Source organism: Giraffa tippelskirchi, chromosome X (assembly GCF_054371585.1).
Source record: "Giraffa tippelskirchi isolate mGirTip1 chromosome X, T2T-mGirTip1v1.2.pri, whole genome shotgun sequence".
NCBI classification, from domain to species: domain Eukaryota; kingdom Metazoa; phylum Chordata; class Mammalia; order Artiodactyla; family Giraffidae; genus Giraffa; species Giraffa tippelskirchi.
Window position 1 is genome coordinate 90,956,969 of NC_137289.1, and position 14,877 is coordinate 90,971,845.

Here is a 14,877-nt window from a genome sequence, read left to right on the forward strand (position 1 = left end):
AATACTGGAGTGTATTGCCATTTTCTTCTCCAGTGGATCTTCCTGATCCAGGAACAAACCTGGGTCTCCTTCCCAGGTGGTGCAGTAGTAAAGAACCATCTGCCTATACAGGAGATGTAAGAGATGCAGGTTCAATTTCTGGGTCAGAAAGATCCCCTGGAAAAGAAAAAGCTCCCCAATCCAGTATTCTTGCCAGGAAAATCCCATAGATAGAGGAGCTTGGCAGGCTACTGTCCATGGGGTCACAAAGAATTGGACACAACTGGGCGACTTTATATATACACACACACATGTATTCTTGGAGAATTAATCCTTCTGTTTAATGACCCTCTCTATCCCTGATAATTTTCCTTAATCTGCTTTATTTGAAATGAATGGAGCTACCTCAGCTTTTCTATTGATTAATGTTAGTATGGTACATCTTTCTCTATCCCTTTTAGTTTCGGAAGTTCCTACTGGCATTTCCTCAGGTTCACTGATTATTTTCTCAATCGTGTCCATCAATGAAATTCTTCATTTCTGTTATGGTGTTTTTGATTTCTAAAATTTCCTTTTGATTCTTTCTTAAAGTTTCTATCTCTCCACTTACATTAATCCAATTCATTGTTTTATGTTATCCATTTTATTCTTTATGATCCTTAGTGTACTAATCATAGTTATTTCAATTCCCAGTTTGATTATTCTAAAGTGTCTACCAGATCTGATTCTGATGTTTTCTGTGTTTCTTAAGTTTATTTTTTTTTTTTTGGTCTTAGTGTTTTTTTAGCTTTTATTTTTTTAATTTATTTATTTTAATTGGAGGCTAATTACTTTACAATATTGTAGTGGGTTTTGTCATGCATTGACAAGAATCAGCCATTGGTGTACATGTGTTCCCCATCATGAACCCACCTCCTACCTCCCTCCCCATCCCATCCCTCAGGGCCATCCCAGTACACCAGCCCTGAGTACCTTGTCTCATGCATTGAACCTGGACTGGCGACCTGTTTCGCATATGATAATATACATGTTTCAGTGCTATTCTCTCAAATCATCCTACCCTCGCCTTCTCCCACAGAGTCCAAAAGACTGTTGTATACATCTGTGTCTCTTTTGCTGTCTCACATATAGGGTCATTGTTACCATCTTTCTAAATTCCATATATATGCATTAGTATACTGTATTGGTGTTTTTCGTTCTGGCTTGCTTCACTCTGTATAATAGGCTAGAGTTTTATCACTTCATTAGAACTGATTCAAATGTATTCTTTTTAATGGCTGAGTAATATTCCTTTGTGTATATGTACCACAGCTTCCTTATCCATTCGTCTGCTGATGGACATCTAGGTTACTTCCATGTCCTGGCTATTATAAACAGTGCTGTAATGAACATTAGAGTATACGTGTCTCTTTCAATTCTGGTTTCCTCGGTGTGTATGCCCAGCAGTGGGATTGCTGGGTCATATGGCAGTTCTATTCCCAGTTTTTTAAGGAATCTCCACACTGTTCCCATAGTGGCTGTACTAGTTTGCATTCCCACCAACAGTGTAAGAGGGTTCCCTTTTCTCCACACCCTCTCCAGCATTTATTGCTTGTAGACTTTTGGATAGCAGCCATTCTGACTGGTGTGAAATGGTACCTCATTGTGGTTTTGATTTGCATTTCTCTGATAATGAGTGTTGAGCATCTTTTCATGTGTTTGTTAGCCATCTGTATGTGTCTTCTTTGGAGAACTGTCTGTTTAGTTCTTTGGCCCATTTTTTTGATTGGGTCATTTATTTTCCTGGAATTCAGCTGCAGGAGTTGCTTGTATATTTTTGAGATTAATTGTTTGTCTGTTAATTCATTTGCTATTATTTTCTCCCATTCTGAAGGCTGTCTTTTCACCTTGCTTAGAGTTTCCTTCGCTGTGCAAAAGCTTATAAGTTTAATTAGGTTCCATTTGTTTATTTTTGCTTTTATTTCCTTTACTCTGAGAGGTGGGTCATAGAGGATCCTGCTGTGATTTATGTCAGAGACTGTTATGCCTATATTTTCCTCTAGGAGTTTTATAGTTTCTAGTCTTATGTTTAGATCTTTAATCCATTTTGAGTTTATTTTTGTGTATGGTGTTAGAAAGCGTTGTAGTTTCATTCTTTTACAAGTGGTTGACCAGTTTTCCCAGCACCACTTGTTAAAGAGATTGTCTTTTCTCCATTGTATATTCTTGCCTCCTTTGTCGAAGATAAGGTGTCCAAACGTACGTGGATTTATCTCTGGGCTTTCTATTTTTTCCATTGTACTATATTTTAGTCTTTGTGCCAGTACCATACTGTCTTGATGACTTCAGCTTTGTAGTAGAGCCTGAAGTCAGGCAGGTTGATTCCTCCAGTTCCATTCTTCTTTCTCAAGATTGCTTTGGCTATTCGAGGTTTTTTGTATTTCCATACAAATTGTGCAATTATTTATTCTAGTTCTGGGAAAAATACCATCGGTAGCTTGATAGGGATTGCATTGAATCTATAGATTGCTTTGGGCAGTTTACTCATTTTCACTGTATTACTTCTTGCAATCCATGAACAAAGTCTATTTCTCCATCTATTTGTGTACTCTTTGATTTCTTTCATCAGTGTTTTATAGTTTTCTCTATATAGGTCTTTTGTTTCTTTAGGTCAATTTATTCCTAAGTATTTTATTCTTTCTGTTGTAATGGTGAATGGAATTGTTTTCTTAATTGCTCTTTCTGTTTTCTCATTGTTAGCGTATAAGAATGCAAGGGATTTCTGTGGATTAATTTTATATCCTTCAAATTTACTATGTTCATTGATTAGCTCTAGTAATTTTCTGGTGGAGTGTTTAGGGTTTCTATGTAGAGGATCGTGTCATCTGCAAACAGTGCGAGTTTTACTTATTCTTTTCCAGTCTGGATTCCTTTTATTTCTTTTCCTTCTCTGATTGCTGTGGTTAAAACTTCCAAAACTATGTTGAATAGTAGTGGTGAGAGTGGGGACGTTTGCCTTGTTCCTGACTTTAGGGGAAATGCTTTCGATTTTTCACCATTGAGGATAATGTTTCCTGTGGGTTTGTCCTATATGGCTTTTATTATGTTGAGGTATGTTCCTTCTATTCCTGCTTTCTGGAGGTTTTTTTTTTTTTTATCATAAATGGATGTTGAATTTTGTCACAGGCTTTCTCTGCATCTATTGAGAAAATCCTATGGCTTTTATCTTTCAATTTGTTAATGTGGTGTATCACATTGACTGATTTCTGAATTTTGAAGAATCCTTGCATCCCTGGGATAAAACGCACTTGGTCATGATATATGATCTTTTAATATGTTGTTGGATTCTCTTTGCTTGAATTTTGTTAGGCATTTTTGCATCTATGTTCATCAGTGATATCGGCCTGTAATTTTCCTTTTTTTGTGGCATCTTTGTCTGGTTTTGGTATCAGTGTGATCGTGGCCTCATAGAATGAATTTGACAGTTTACCTTCCTCTGCAATTTTCTGGAAGAGTTTGACTAGGATAGGTGTTCGCTCTTGTCTACTTTTTTGGTAGAATTCACCTGTGAAGCCGTCTGGTCCTGCGCTTTTGTTTGTTGACAGATTTCTGATTATAGTTTCAATTTTTGTGCTTGTGATGGGTCTGTTAAGATTTTCTATTTCTTCCTGGTTCAGTTTTGTAAAGTTACACTTTTCTAAGAATTTGTCCATTTCTTCCACGTTGTCCATTTTTTTGGCATATAGTTGCTGATAGTAGTCTCTTATGTTTCTTTGTATTTCTGTGTTGTCTGCTGTGATTTCTCCACTTTCATTCTAATTTTATTGATTTGATTCTTCTCAGTTTTTATCTTTTTTATCTTTTCATCTTTTCTAGAATGCTTGTTTGGGGTGGCCTTTCTGTATTCTGCCAGTTTGTTGTTCCTGTTTATTGTGGAGGTTACTCCCTGTGGGTGTGGTTGGACGAGTAGCTTGTCAAGGTTTCCTGGTTTTGGAAGCTTGCGTCAGTGTTCTGATGGATGGAGCTGAATTTCTTCTCTCTGGAGTGCAATAAAGTGTCCAGTAGTGAGTTTTGAGATGTCTATGGGTTTAGTGTGACTTTGGGCAGCCTGTATATTAAGTCTCAGGGCTATGTTCCTGCATTGATGGAGAATTTGCATTGTATTTCTTGCCCTGGTACTTGTTGGATCTTGGGTGAAGCTTGTTCTCAGTGTAGGTATGGAGGCTTTTGGATGAGCTCTTATTAATTAATATTCCCTGGAGTCAGGAGTTCTCTGGTGTTCTCAGGTTTTGGACTTAAGCCTCCTGCCTCTGGTTTTCAGTGTTATTCTTACTGTAGCCTCAAGACTTCTCCATCCATACAGCACCAATGTTAAAACATCTAGGTTAATGGAGAAAAGATTCTCCACAATGAGGGACACCCAGAAAGGTTCACTGATTTACATGGAGAAGAGAAGAGGGAGGACGGAGATAGAGGTGACCAGGAGGAGAAGAGGGAGAATCAAAAGCGGAGAGAGCAATCTAACCAGTAATCAAATCCCTATGTGTTCTCCACAGACTGGAACACCCAGAGAGGTTCACAGAATTACATAGAGAAGAGAAGAGGGAGGAAGAAGATAGAGGTGACCAGGAGGAGAAGAGGGGGTGTTAAAAGGAGAGAGACAGATGTAGCCAGTAATCAGTTCCCTAAGTGTTCTCCACAGCCCAAAATAACCAAAGAGACTCACAGAGTTGGATAGAGAAGGGAAGGTGGAGGGAGGAGAGAGTGGTGACCTAGTGGAGAAAAAGGAGAGTCAAAAGGGGGAGATGGCAATCAAGTCAGTAATCACACTCCTAAATAAAAATGGGTTCTGAAGATTGGATTCTTAAAGGTATAAACTTGATAACAAATACCAAAAAGCAAAGATTAAAAATGTAGAGTTTAGTCTCTCAAAAATACAATATTAAAAAAAAAAAAACAGAATCACAAGCATTATAAAAAATATACATGAAGTTTGCTTTAAAAACACAGTCTTTTTTGTGAGGTAATAGTTATAAAAATGAAAATTAAAGGAGTAATAGAGGACTTAAAAATAAAAAATAAAAAAAAATTAAACATGATAATAGTAAAAATATATCTAGGAATTTTTCTGGAGCTGTTGCGGGCAATGTAAGGTCAGTTCAGTTTCAGATAGTTCCTTGTTCCAGCTTATACTTCTCAAGATCTATATGCCCCTTCCAATGTATTTGGTGCTAACTACAGAGTTTTAATCTATTGCACCCGTCACTTCCAAAGCGGTTCCCTCTGTTTATTTTGGCTTCTTCTGTTTGCAAGTCTCTTCAGTGTCTAATTTCCCCCCTGATACAAGGGGGCGAAGGTGGTCACTTATTTAGGCTCACTTGTTCAGTCGTTCTGTGGGGAGGGAGGAACACTGCAAACAAATATCACTGGTGGGTGTGGGGAGTGCTCGCAGTGTCTCGGCCACACTGGGTTTGCCCCTGCTCATGGTGTGTGTGCTTTCCCAGTCTACACTGCTTAGGCTCCAGGTTGCTCTGTGAGGGGAACTGTCTAATGTGGGCCTTGGGTTGCATGGACTTCCCAGGTCTAATCCGCTCAGATTCAGGTTCTTGGGTGCTCCACAAAGGTGCAGACTTGGTTGGGCCTGCGTTTTGTGCCCTCCCCTGGTCCCAGCAGCTCAGGCGACCGTGTGCTTGGTGAGCGTGCTCTCCTTCGGTGTGGTGCGTCTTATTACCTCCCCCGTCCCATCCCCTTGGCTTCCCAGGTGTGCTGTCTCAGGTGTGCCCTGTGTCTCTTCTGGGGAGCTGATCTCTGGCTGCAACCCTCCCAGTGGATGTCATTTGTCCAGGATCCCAGGAAGACTTTGTTGGCAACTGGGAGCCTGCTCGCAGTTTGGTGGAGGATGCTGTCTCTGGGGCTGAGTTTGCCCCTTTCCTCCTCTGGCTGCCACCCGCCTGTCTCCCTACCTCTGGCAGGGGATGGGCCGGTCCACTGCTGGCTAGCTCTCCTCTGGTATTCGCACAGTCCTTTTGTTCTGTGAGCAAGCCCGGCAGTGCCTTATGTTAGGGCTTTAGGCGGGAAAGTTCTCTCTCTCTTTTTTCTCTCTCTGGCTATCCCACAGTTTGGGTTGCTATCTTACATTAGCTCCCTCAGATTGCCCACAGGGCATTCATTTCCGGTCCTTACCCTAAGCAGTGCGGCCCCTTCCTCCCTGTTCAGCCCCACTTGCTGGTAGCAGATTTGAGCATCTGGGCTACCTCTCTGCTGGGAATTGCCGTTAGGCATGTAATCTGTTGGTTTTATTTATTCATTTATTTATTTTTCCTCCCTGTTATGTTGCCCTCTGAGATTCCAAAACTCCCCAGAGACCTGCCAGTGAGAGGGTTTCCTGGTGTTTGGAAACTTCTCCTCTTTTATGACTCCCTCCCCGGGATGGATCTCAGTCCCTAACCCTTTTGTCTCTCTTTTTATCTTCTATATTTTGTCCTACCTCCTTTCGAAGACAAGGGCTGCCTTTCTCGGTGCCTGGTGTCCCCTGCCAGCATTCAGAAGTTGTTTTGTGGAATTTGCTCAGCGTTCAAATGTTCTTTCAATGAATTTGGGGGAGAAAGTGGTCTCCCCATCCTATCCCTCCGCCATCTTAGGACTGCCCTCGTCTTTTAGTGTTTTCTAATGATTTTTGTTCCCAACCAGACATGATGTGTAAAAGGAACTGAGGTAAATAGGTTTTAGTTAGAGTTTTTATTTATCTAGCTAGAGTTTAGTCTCTTTTTTGTTTGCTTTTACTGTAGATGTCAGGAGCTCAACTTACCTTTGGTGTTCTTCTTTTTATTATATTGATTGTCTTTTGTTTTCCTTAGAGTCTTCTGAAATGTTTCTGAGAATAGTTCTTTTAGTCACATTCCTTTGTTATTATCCAGGAAGTCTGTTGATGTGGTGGTAAATTCTAAGGGGAGAGGTATCATTCTATAATTCTACAATCATGTCTCAGTACTTTATTCTTTAATTAATTAATTTATTTTAATTGGAGGATAATTACTTTACAGTATTGTGATGGTTTTTGCCATACATCAGTATGAATCGGCCACAGGTATACATGTGTCCCCCCATCCTGAACTCCCCACCCACCTCCATTCCCACCCTATCCCTCTGGGTTGTCTCAGAGGGTGTTTCAGAGGTTGTCTTTGGGTGCTCTGCTTCATTCATTGAACTTGTACTGGTCATGTATTTTCCATATGGTAATATACATGTTTCAATGCTATTCTCTCAAATCATCCCACCCTCACCTTCTCCCACAGAGTCCAAAAGTCTCTTCTTTACATCTGTGTCTCTTTTGCTGTCTTGCATACAGGTTGTTGTTACTGTCTTTGTAAATTCCATATATATGTGTTAATATACTGTATTGGTGTTTCTCTTTCTGACTGACTTCACTGTGTATGATAGGCTCCAAGTTCATGCACCTCATTAGAACTTACTCAAATGCATACCTTTTTATAGTTGAGTAATGGTAGTTTGTGTATATGTACCACAACTTACTTATCCATTCATCTGCCGATGGACATCTAGGTTGCTTCCATGTCCTAGGTATTGTAAATAGTGCTTCAGTGAACATCAAGGTGTATGTGTCTCTTTCAATTCTGGTTTCCTTGGGGTGAATGCTCAGTATTTTAGTGAACCTGTGTTTCTGGCCTATGATCTTCACAAATATTGTTCAGTTTTGTTTCAGTTTTCCTCCTTAGAAGAGACAGGGAGGCATTCCAGTTCTGGAGTTGTGAATTTCCTCTTTCCCAGGTCAGTCAAGCTCTGGTAAAATAGTTTCTCTTGAGGGTAAGCCTTATTAAGAAGAACAAAAATGCTCTGTGCATATTTTTAAATGGCTAATTTTCTTATCCACTTTTCAGAATTACAGTAACATGATGGAGTTTTTCTCAGATCTTCACTGTGAGAATCTGATAAGGCTCCTGTAGGTAAAACTCCCAAAAGTTTGGGAGTCCCCTAGGACTGGGCCTGCTTAAAATTTTTAACTCTCAAGCCTGTTCACACTGAGCCTCTAGCAATTTGCCAATTATCGATTAGGTTTTCATAGCCCTGCACTGATCCCCAAGGACTTTTCTGCTCTTGGGCTTCTGCCCTATATGTTTTGATTTTCTGTATCTGCTTGTCTGTTTCTTCAGCTTGCCCTCAGTTCTCTGATGGAGCTAAGAGGAGTTGATTTTCAGGTTGTTCCATTTTTTTGTTGTTGTTGTTTCTTCAGCTTGACCTCAGTTCTCTGATGGAGCTAAGAGGAGTTGATTTTCAGGTTGTTCCATTTTTTTTTCTTCTTGTGTGAATGAAAGAGTTGGCTTCCAAGCCCCTTGAATGCTTAACTGGAATGCAAGGGGATTTTTTGAGACCTCAAAGACGTGTTTGTTGTAAAGTTTTCATTTTGTGAAAACTGGTTAGAGTAACTATCTTTTAATTAATATACTTTATTTTTCTTCTGAAGGGGTAAAATCTAGTATCTTGTGAAAAATTAACTTTTTTTCATTTTTTTTCATCTTGAATAGATCCTAAATGCCCAGGAGATATTGATTTTCATAATAGTGACTGGGACATTAAGACAATCACCAGCTCCTTGAAATTCTACCTCAGGTATGTCTGATATGATTTGGAACATTACTTTTCAAAATTGATGAAATTTGTCTGGTTGGAGATGGAGTTAATGTAGTCCCAATTTTGGGAGGTTAGATAGAATTGCTAAAGAAAAAAAAAACGAAAAGAATTTTTGTTAAAGAAAAATGTGCATTAGGAGATTTTTTTTAATTGGGAATTTAAGCAAGGGAAACATCAAAATAATAGAATATGGGTTTCTGAAGAAAATTTGCTTTAATAACACTTATTTAAAAATCATGCCCTTAAATAATTGAAGTTTTGCATTTGTGCACAGATAGAGTGATATCACGGTGGGCTCACTAGCAAACTCAGGAGTTGTGAAAATTCAAGGTTGTTAACCTGTATTGTTGGATAATAATTATGAAACATTAAACTGCATTTACACAAACATAATTTGTGTATTTGTATGCCTTTTTTAATAATGTGAATAAAAACCAAAAAAATACAAATATAGAAAAGTTAGAACTGAAAAAGAAAAAAAAATGTTAGAACTGAATGAAGTGATGACAGTAGGAAAAATTAACTCATGAGCAAAATTTGGGGATGTACAATGACAGTTTATTGGCATAACTTTATATTGCATAAAATTATTTGTGACATATATACTTTTTAAACTCATTCATTTCTTACCATTTTCTATGTCCCATAGTATGCACCATACTTTATGTGCTAAAATGTCTTTTCAATTATTGTACTCTTTAGTCATTAAGATAGCTGTTTGTGATATGAGAAATGTCATTAATCCAAAATAGGTTGGGTCCCAGATATTGTTATTAAATGACCTTATGCTATTTCATCATCTTAGAACTTCAAGTAAATATGAATGCTCTTTCCAGGAGTATTTCTCTTGCATTTGCCAAAGAAGAAAATCACTGTTCTTGGAGGGTTTATCCTGTGCTAGGCAATGTTCTAGTTGCTTATGTTGACAATATTATTGTTTTTTTCTCACAATAATCTTATGAGGTAGGTGTTACTATACTTATTTTACAGATGAAGAAATACAACATACTTTCTCCTTCATTAAGTAATATTCATGATCACAACTCATATTATTTGAACCTAAGTATCTCTAACTTGTAAAGCCACTGGTATTAGAGCATCTTATTTTCCTATTCTCCACCTCCCAGAGGCTGTGGCCTTCTTGGAGTTGCTTGGGTAATTTAGTAAAGGCAGAGCAATCTGCTATGTACACTTTCAGGAGACTCATGATGATGATAATAGTGCAAGTAAATGACTCAATGTCTCTAGCCTCCTTAAAAGGAGTTAGTTTTTTCAAAGATTTTTGTAGGGTAATTCCCTCCCACATTTTATCTTTCCCAGCTCATTGCATTATAAGCAGTGAAGCCCACTTGAAAGATGAACCTGAAACTTTGAATGGCCAGCACCTCCAATAAGATATATTTATTGTTGAGAGTCTTATGAGCCTTTAATATGTAGTAGCCAGTTTACACCTTTTTGATTTCTTTTTTTAAAAATTGTGTCAGTATCTTCAAAATGAACTTGCTTCATCTGTGTTTTAGACACCTAATTCACCCTTTGTCTCCAACATTTCTAGAAAATTACTCTAAAAACCATCCCTTCTCTCTTCTGCATCTTTAACCTTTCTCATTTAATGGGTTCTTTCCTCTCAGCATATAAATAGGAAGACCACAACCATGGAAAACTAACCAAAATGATCACATGGATCACAGCTTTGTGTAACTCAGTGAAATTATGAGCCATGCCATGTAAGGCCAGCCAAGACAGATGGGTCATAGTGGAGAGTTCTGACAAAATGTGATCCACTGGAGAGGAGAATGGCAAACCACTTCAGCACTCTTGCCTTGAGAACCCCATGAACAAACATGATCCAGCATTGCACATCTCTCTGACCTTGTGTTTTGTTTCATTCATTCATTTATTCCACCATTCTCTAAACCATTCAGTAAACATTTCCTGAGTACCTACTCAGTGCCTAGCATAGTATCTGGCAGTTGGTACATAGTCGTGAGTAGATATGACCTTAAAAAGGTTATAGTTGGGACTTCCCTGGTGGTCCATTGGTTAAGGATCTGCCTGCCAATGCAAGGGTCACCGATTCAATCCCTAGTCAGGGAAGATATCATATGCCACAGCACAAGTAAGCCTGTGTGCTGCAACTACATTTGAGGGATATGACAGTAGAGAGTAGCCCCCACTCTGCAACTACCGAAAAGCCCATACACAACAATGAAGGCTCAGCACAGACAAAAACAAATAAGTAAAACATTTTAAAAAAAGTTATAGTCCAGTGAAATGGACAGACAAAAGATAATTATACAAATATAATGAACTGTAGTAAGTGCTCTGAAGGAAAGCTGCAAAGTGCTATGCAGTCATATAATAAGAAAGCCTGATTTATTCTGGTTTTCATTTTGATCTGAGGTTTGAATTATAACTTGGTGTCAACTGGCAGGGGGAGGCAGTTCCAGACAGAAGTAACTTCATATGCAAAGACCTTGAAGCACAAGGAAGACCCTTTTAAGGAACTACATGTACCAGTATATGTGGAGTATTGACTGTAGAGGGAGGGAGAGATATGTAGGGCCAGATCATTCAAGGACTTTTAGGATATTTTTAGAATTGGAGTATTAATATATATTAAAAGGAATGGGAATATATTCAAATATTTTAAGCAGGAGGTTATATGATGACATTTGCATTTTGAAAAAATATAGAGAGATGAGATTAGAAAGAGGCAAAATAAGTAGAGGTGGAAACCAATTAGCAAGCTGTTGCTGTGGTCCTGGAAAGAGACGATGCTTCTGTGGGACTAAAGAGTAGCATTGGAAATAGACAGAAATAAGCATAGTCAAGAGATTTAGGAAGCACCAGGAAACCCTCTCACCGGCGGGTGTGGGGGAGGATTTTTTATCTCGGAGGGCAACGTAACTGGGAGGAAAAAATAAATAAAATCCACAGATTACGTGCCTAAAGCAACTCCCAGCAAAGAACCCCAGACGCTCGCATCATCCGCCACCAGCAAGTGGGGGCTGAACGGAGAGGAGCGGGCGGCATTGCCTAGGGTAAGGACCGGGCCCGAGTGCCCCGAGGGCGATCTGAGGGAGCTAACGTGAGATAGTAACCTAAACTGTGGGACAGCGAGAGAGAGAGAACTATCCCGCGAAAAGCCCAACTCTAAGGCACTGCCGGCCCGCTCACAGAACAAAGGACTGAGCGATACCAGAGGAGAGCTAGCCGGCTGCAGACCGCCCCATCCCCCTCCGGACACAGCGGGCAGGCAGGGCCCGCCAGAGCCGGAAAGGGGCAAACTCGGCTCCAGAGAGGGCACCCCCTACCAAACGACAAACAGGCTCCCAGTTTCTAAGCAAAGACTGCCTGAGATCCCGGAGGGTCGACAGCCGCCGGGAGGGTCGCAGCCAGAGACCAGCTCCCCAGAACCGACACAAAGCACACCGGAGCCGGGCGCGCCCGTAAACCGAGGCGGGGACCAGGGTGGTGATAAGCCGCACCGCCCCAACAGGGGACAGCGCCCTCGCCAAACTTCTGGCCGCCTGGGCAGCTCCGACCGGGAACGGCACAAGCCGCGGGCGAAACCGAGTCTGCGCCTTTGTGGAGTAACCGGGAGCCTGAACCTGAGCGGCTTAGACCTGGGAAGTGCACGCAGCTCAGGGCCCGCTCCCCGGCCGAGTAACCTGAAGCCTGAGCAGGGTAGACGGGGAAAGCACACACGCCGTGAGCGGGGGCGAACCCAGTGCGGCCGAGACACTGCGAGCTTACCACACACACGCCAGAATTGCAGTGTTCCTTCCTCCCCACAGCACGATTGAACAAGCGAACCTAAAGAGATCACCTCCACCGCTTTGTTGCAGGGCGGAAATTAGATACTGAAGAGATCTCCAAACAGAAGCCAAATGAACAGAGGGAAGCGCTTTGGAAGGGACAGGCCAACAGATTAAGATCCCTGTAGTTAATACCGACTGCATTAAAAAGGACCTATAGATCTTGAAAAGTATAAGCAGGAATAAGGATCTATCTAAAACTGAGCAGATCCCACACTGCTCACAACAGCTCCAGAGAAAGTCCGGGATATATATATTTTTTACTATTATTATTATTTTTTTTTTAATTTTTTTTTAATTAAAAAAAATTTTTTTTTTCTCTTCTTTCCTTTTTCTTCAAGTCCTCTATTACACCTTTAACTTTCATTTTCATAACCCACTATTAACTTGCAAAAAAAAAAAAAACCCTATTTTTGAAGCAAACTACATACATATATCTTATACCTTTTGTGTTTTCTTTTTTTTAATGTTTTTTTTCCTGTTCTACATTTTTTTACTGTTTCTTTTTTTACTGTTTTACTGTTTTTTTTCTTTTTACACTGTTTCCTTTTTTCTTTTTTTTTAGATTGTAAGTTTTATAAGAGTCTAACCTCTACTCTAGATTTTTAATCTTTGTTTTACATATTTGATATCAACTTTGTACATTTAAGAACCCAATCTTTAGGACCCATTTTTACTCAGGAGTGTGATCACTGGCCTGATCACTCTCTCCCCCTATTGATGCTCTTTCTTCTCCCCCAGGGAACCTCTATCTCCCACCCTCCTCCTTCTTTTCTCAACCCAATTCTGTGAATCTCTGAGGGTGTTCTGGGTACCGGAGAACACTTCAGGAACAGGATACTGCCCAGATCTCTCTCTCCCCTCTTAATTCCTCCCTTTCTACTCATGCTCACCTCTATTACCTTCCTCCCCCCTCTCTATGTATCTCTGTGAATCACTCTGAGGGTTCCAAACTGTGGAAAGCACAGAGGGAAGTGCTTACTGGCTAGATTGCTCTCTCCACATTTGAGTTCCCCTCTTCCCCTCCTGGTCACCTCAACCCACCCCCCCCACCTCATCTCTCCATGTAACTCAGTGAACCTTTCTGGGTATCCCTCACTGCGGAGAATCTTTTCACCATTAACCTAAAAGTTTTATTATTGAGGCTGTATGGAAGGAGAAGTCTTGAGGCTACTGCAAGAATAAGACTGAAAGCCAGGGGAAACATTAATTAATACGAGACCATCCAATAGCTTCCATAAATTCACTGAAACCAAGCTCCACCCAAGAGACAATAAGTTCCAGAGCAAGACATACCACACAAATTCTCCAGCAACGCAGGAACATAGACCTGAGCATCAATATACAGGCTGCCCAGAGGCACACCAAATCCATAGACATCTCAAAAATTAATACTGGTCACTCCATTACACTCTAGAGAGCAGAAATCCAGCTCCACCCACCAGAACACCGACACAAGCTCCTCCAACCAGGAAACCTTGACAAGCCACCTGTCCAACCCCAACCGCAGTGAGGAACCTCCACAACAAAGAGGAACTTCATACTACCAGAATACAGAAGGGCCACGCCTAACACAGCAATCTAAACAAGATGAAAAGGCAGAGAAATACTCAGCAAGTAAAGGAAAATGAGAAATGCCCACAAAGCCAAACAAAAGAGGAGGAGATAGTGAATCTATCTGAAAAAGAATTTAGAATAAGGATAATAAAAATGATCCAAAATCTTGAAAGCAAAATGGAGTTACAGATAAATAGCCTGGAGACAAAGACTGAGAAGATGCAAGAAATGTTTATCAAGGACTTAGAAGAAATAAAAAGGAATCAATATAGAATGAATAATGAAATAAAGGAGATAAAAGACACTCTGGAGGGAACCAACAGTAGAATAACGGAGGCAGAAGATAGGATAAGTGAGGTAGAAGATAGAATGATGGAAATAAACGAAGCAGAGAGGAAAAAAGAAAAAAGAATCAAAAGAAATGAGGAAAACCTCTGGGACCTCTGGGACAATATGAAACGCCCCAACATTCGAATCATAGGAGTCCCAGAAGAAGAAGATAAAAGGAAAGGCCATGAAAAAATACTCGAGGAGATAATAGTTGAGAATTTCCCTAAATTGAGGAAAGAAATAGTCACAGAAGTCCAAGAAACCCAGAGAGTTCCAAACAGGATAAACCCAAGGCGAAACACCCCAAGACACATATTAATCAAATTAACAAAGATCAAACACAAAGAACAAATATTAAAAGCAGCAAGGGAAAAACAACAAATAACACACAAGGGGATCCCCATAAGGATAACAGCTGATCTTTCAATAGAAACCCTTCAGGCTAGAAGGGAATGGCAGGACATACTTAAAGTAATGAAAGAGAATAATCTACAACCCAGATTACTGTACCCAGCAAGGATCTCATTCAGATATGAAGGAGAATTCAAAAGCTTTACAGACA

General features: G+C 40.2%; 1 protein-coding gene across 4 annotated transcripts in view; it reads left to right on the plus strand.

Moving 5' to 3' along the window:
* Nucleotides 1–14,877, plus strand: part of OPHN1 (oligophrenin 1) — a 658,667-nt gene that overhangs the window by 384,384 nt on the left and 259,406 nt on the right. For all 4 annotated transcript variants that reach the window (XM_081567319.1, XM_081567322.1, XM_081567321.1 and 1 more), the window contains exon 16: nt 8,502–8,586. In XM_081567319.1, coding sequence (XP_081423445.1) covers nt 8,502–8,586 — 85 coding nt within the window. The remainder of the gene's footprint in view (nt 1–8,501; nt 8,587–14,877) is intronic.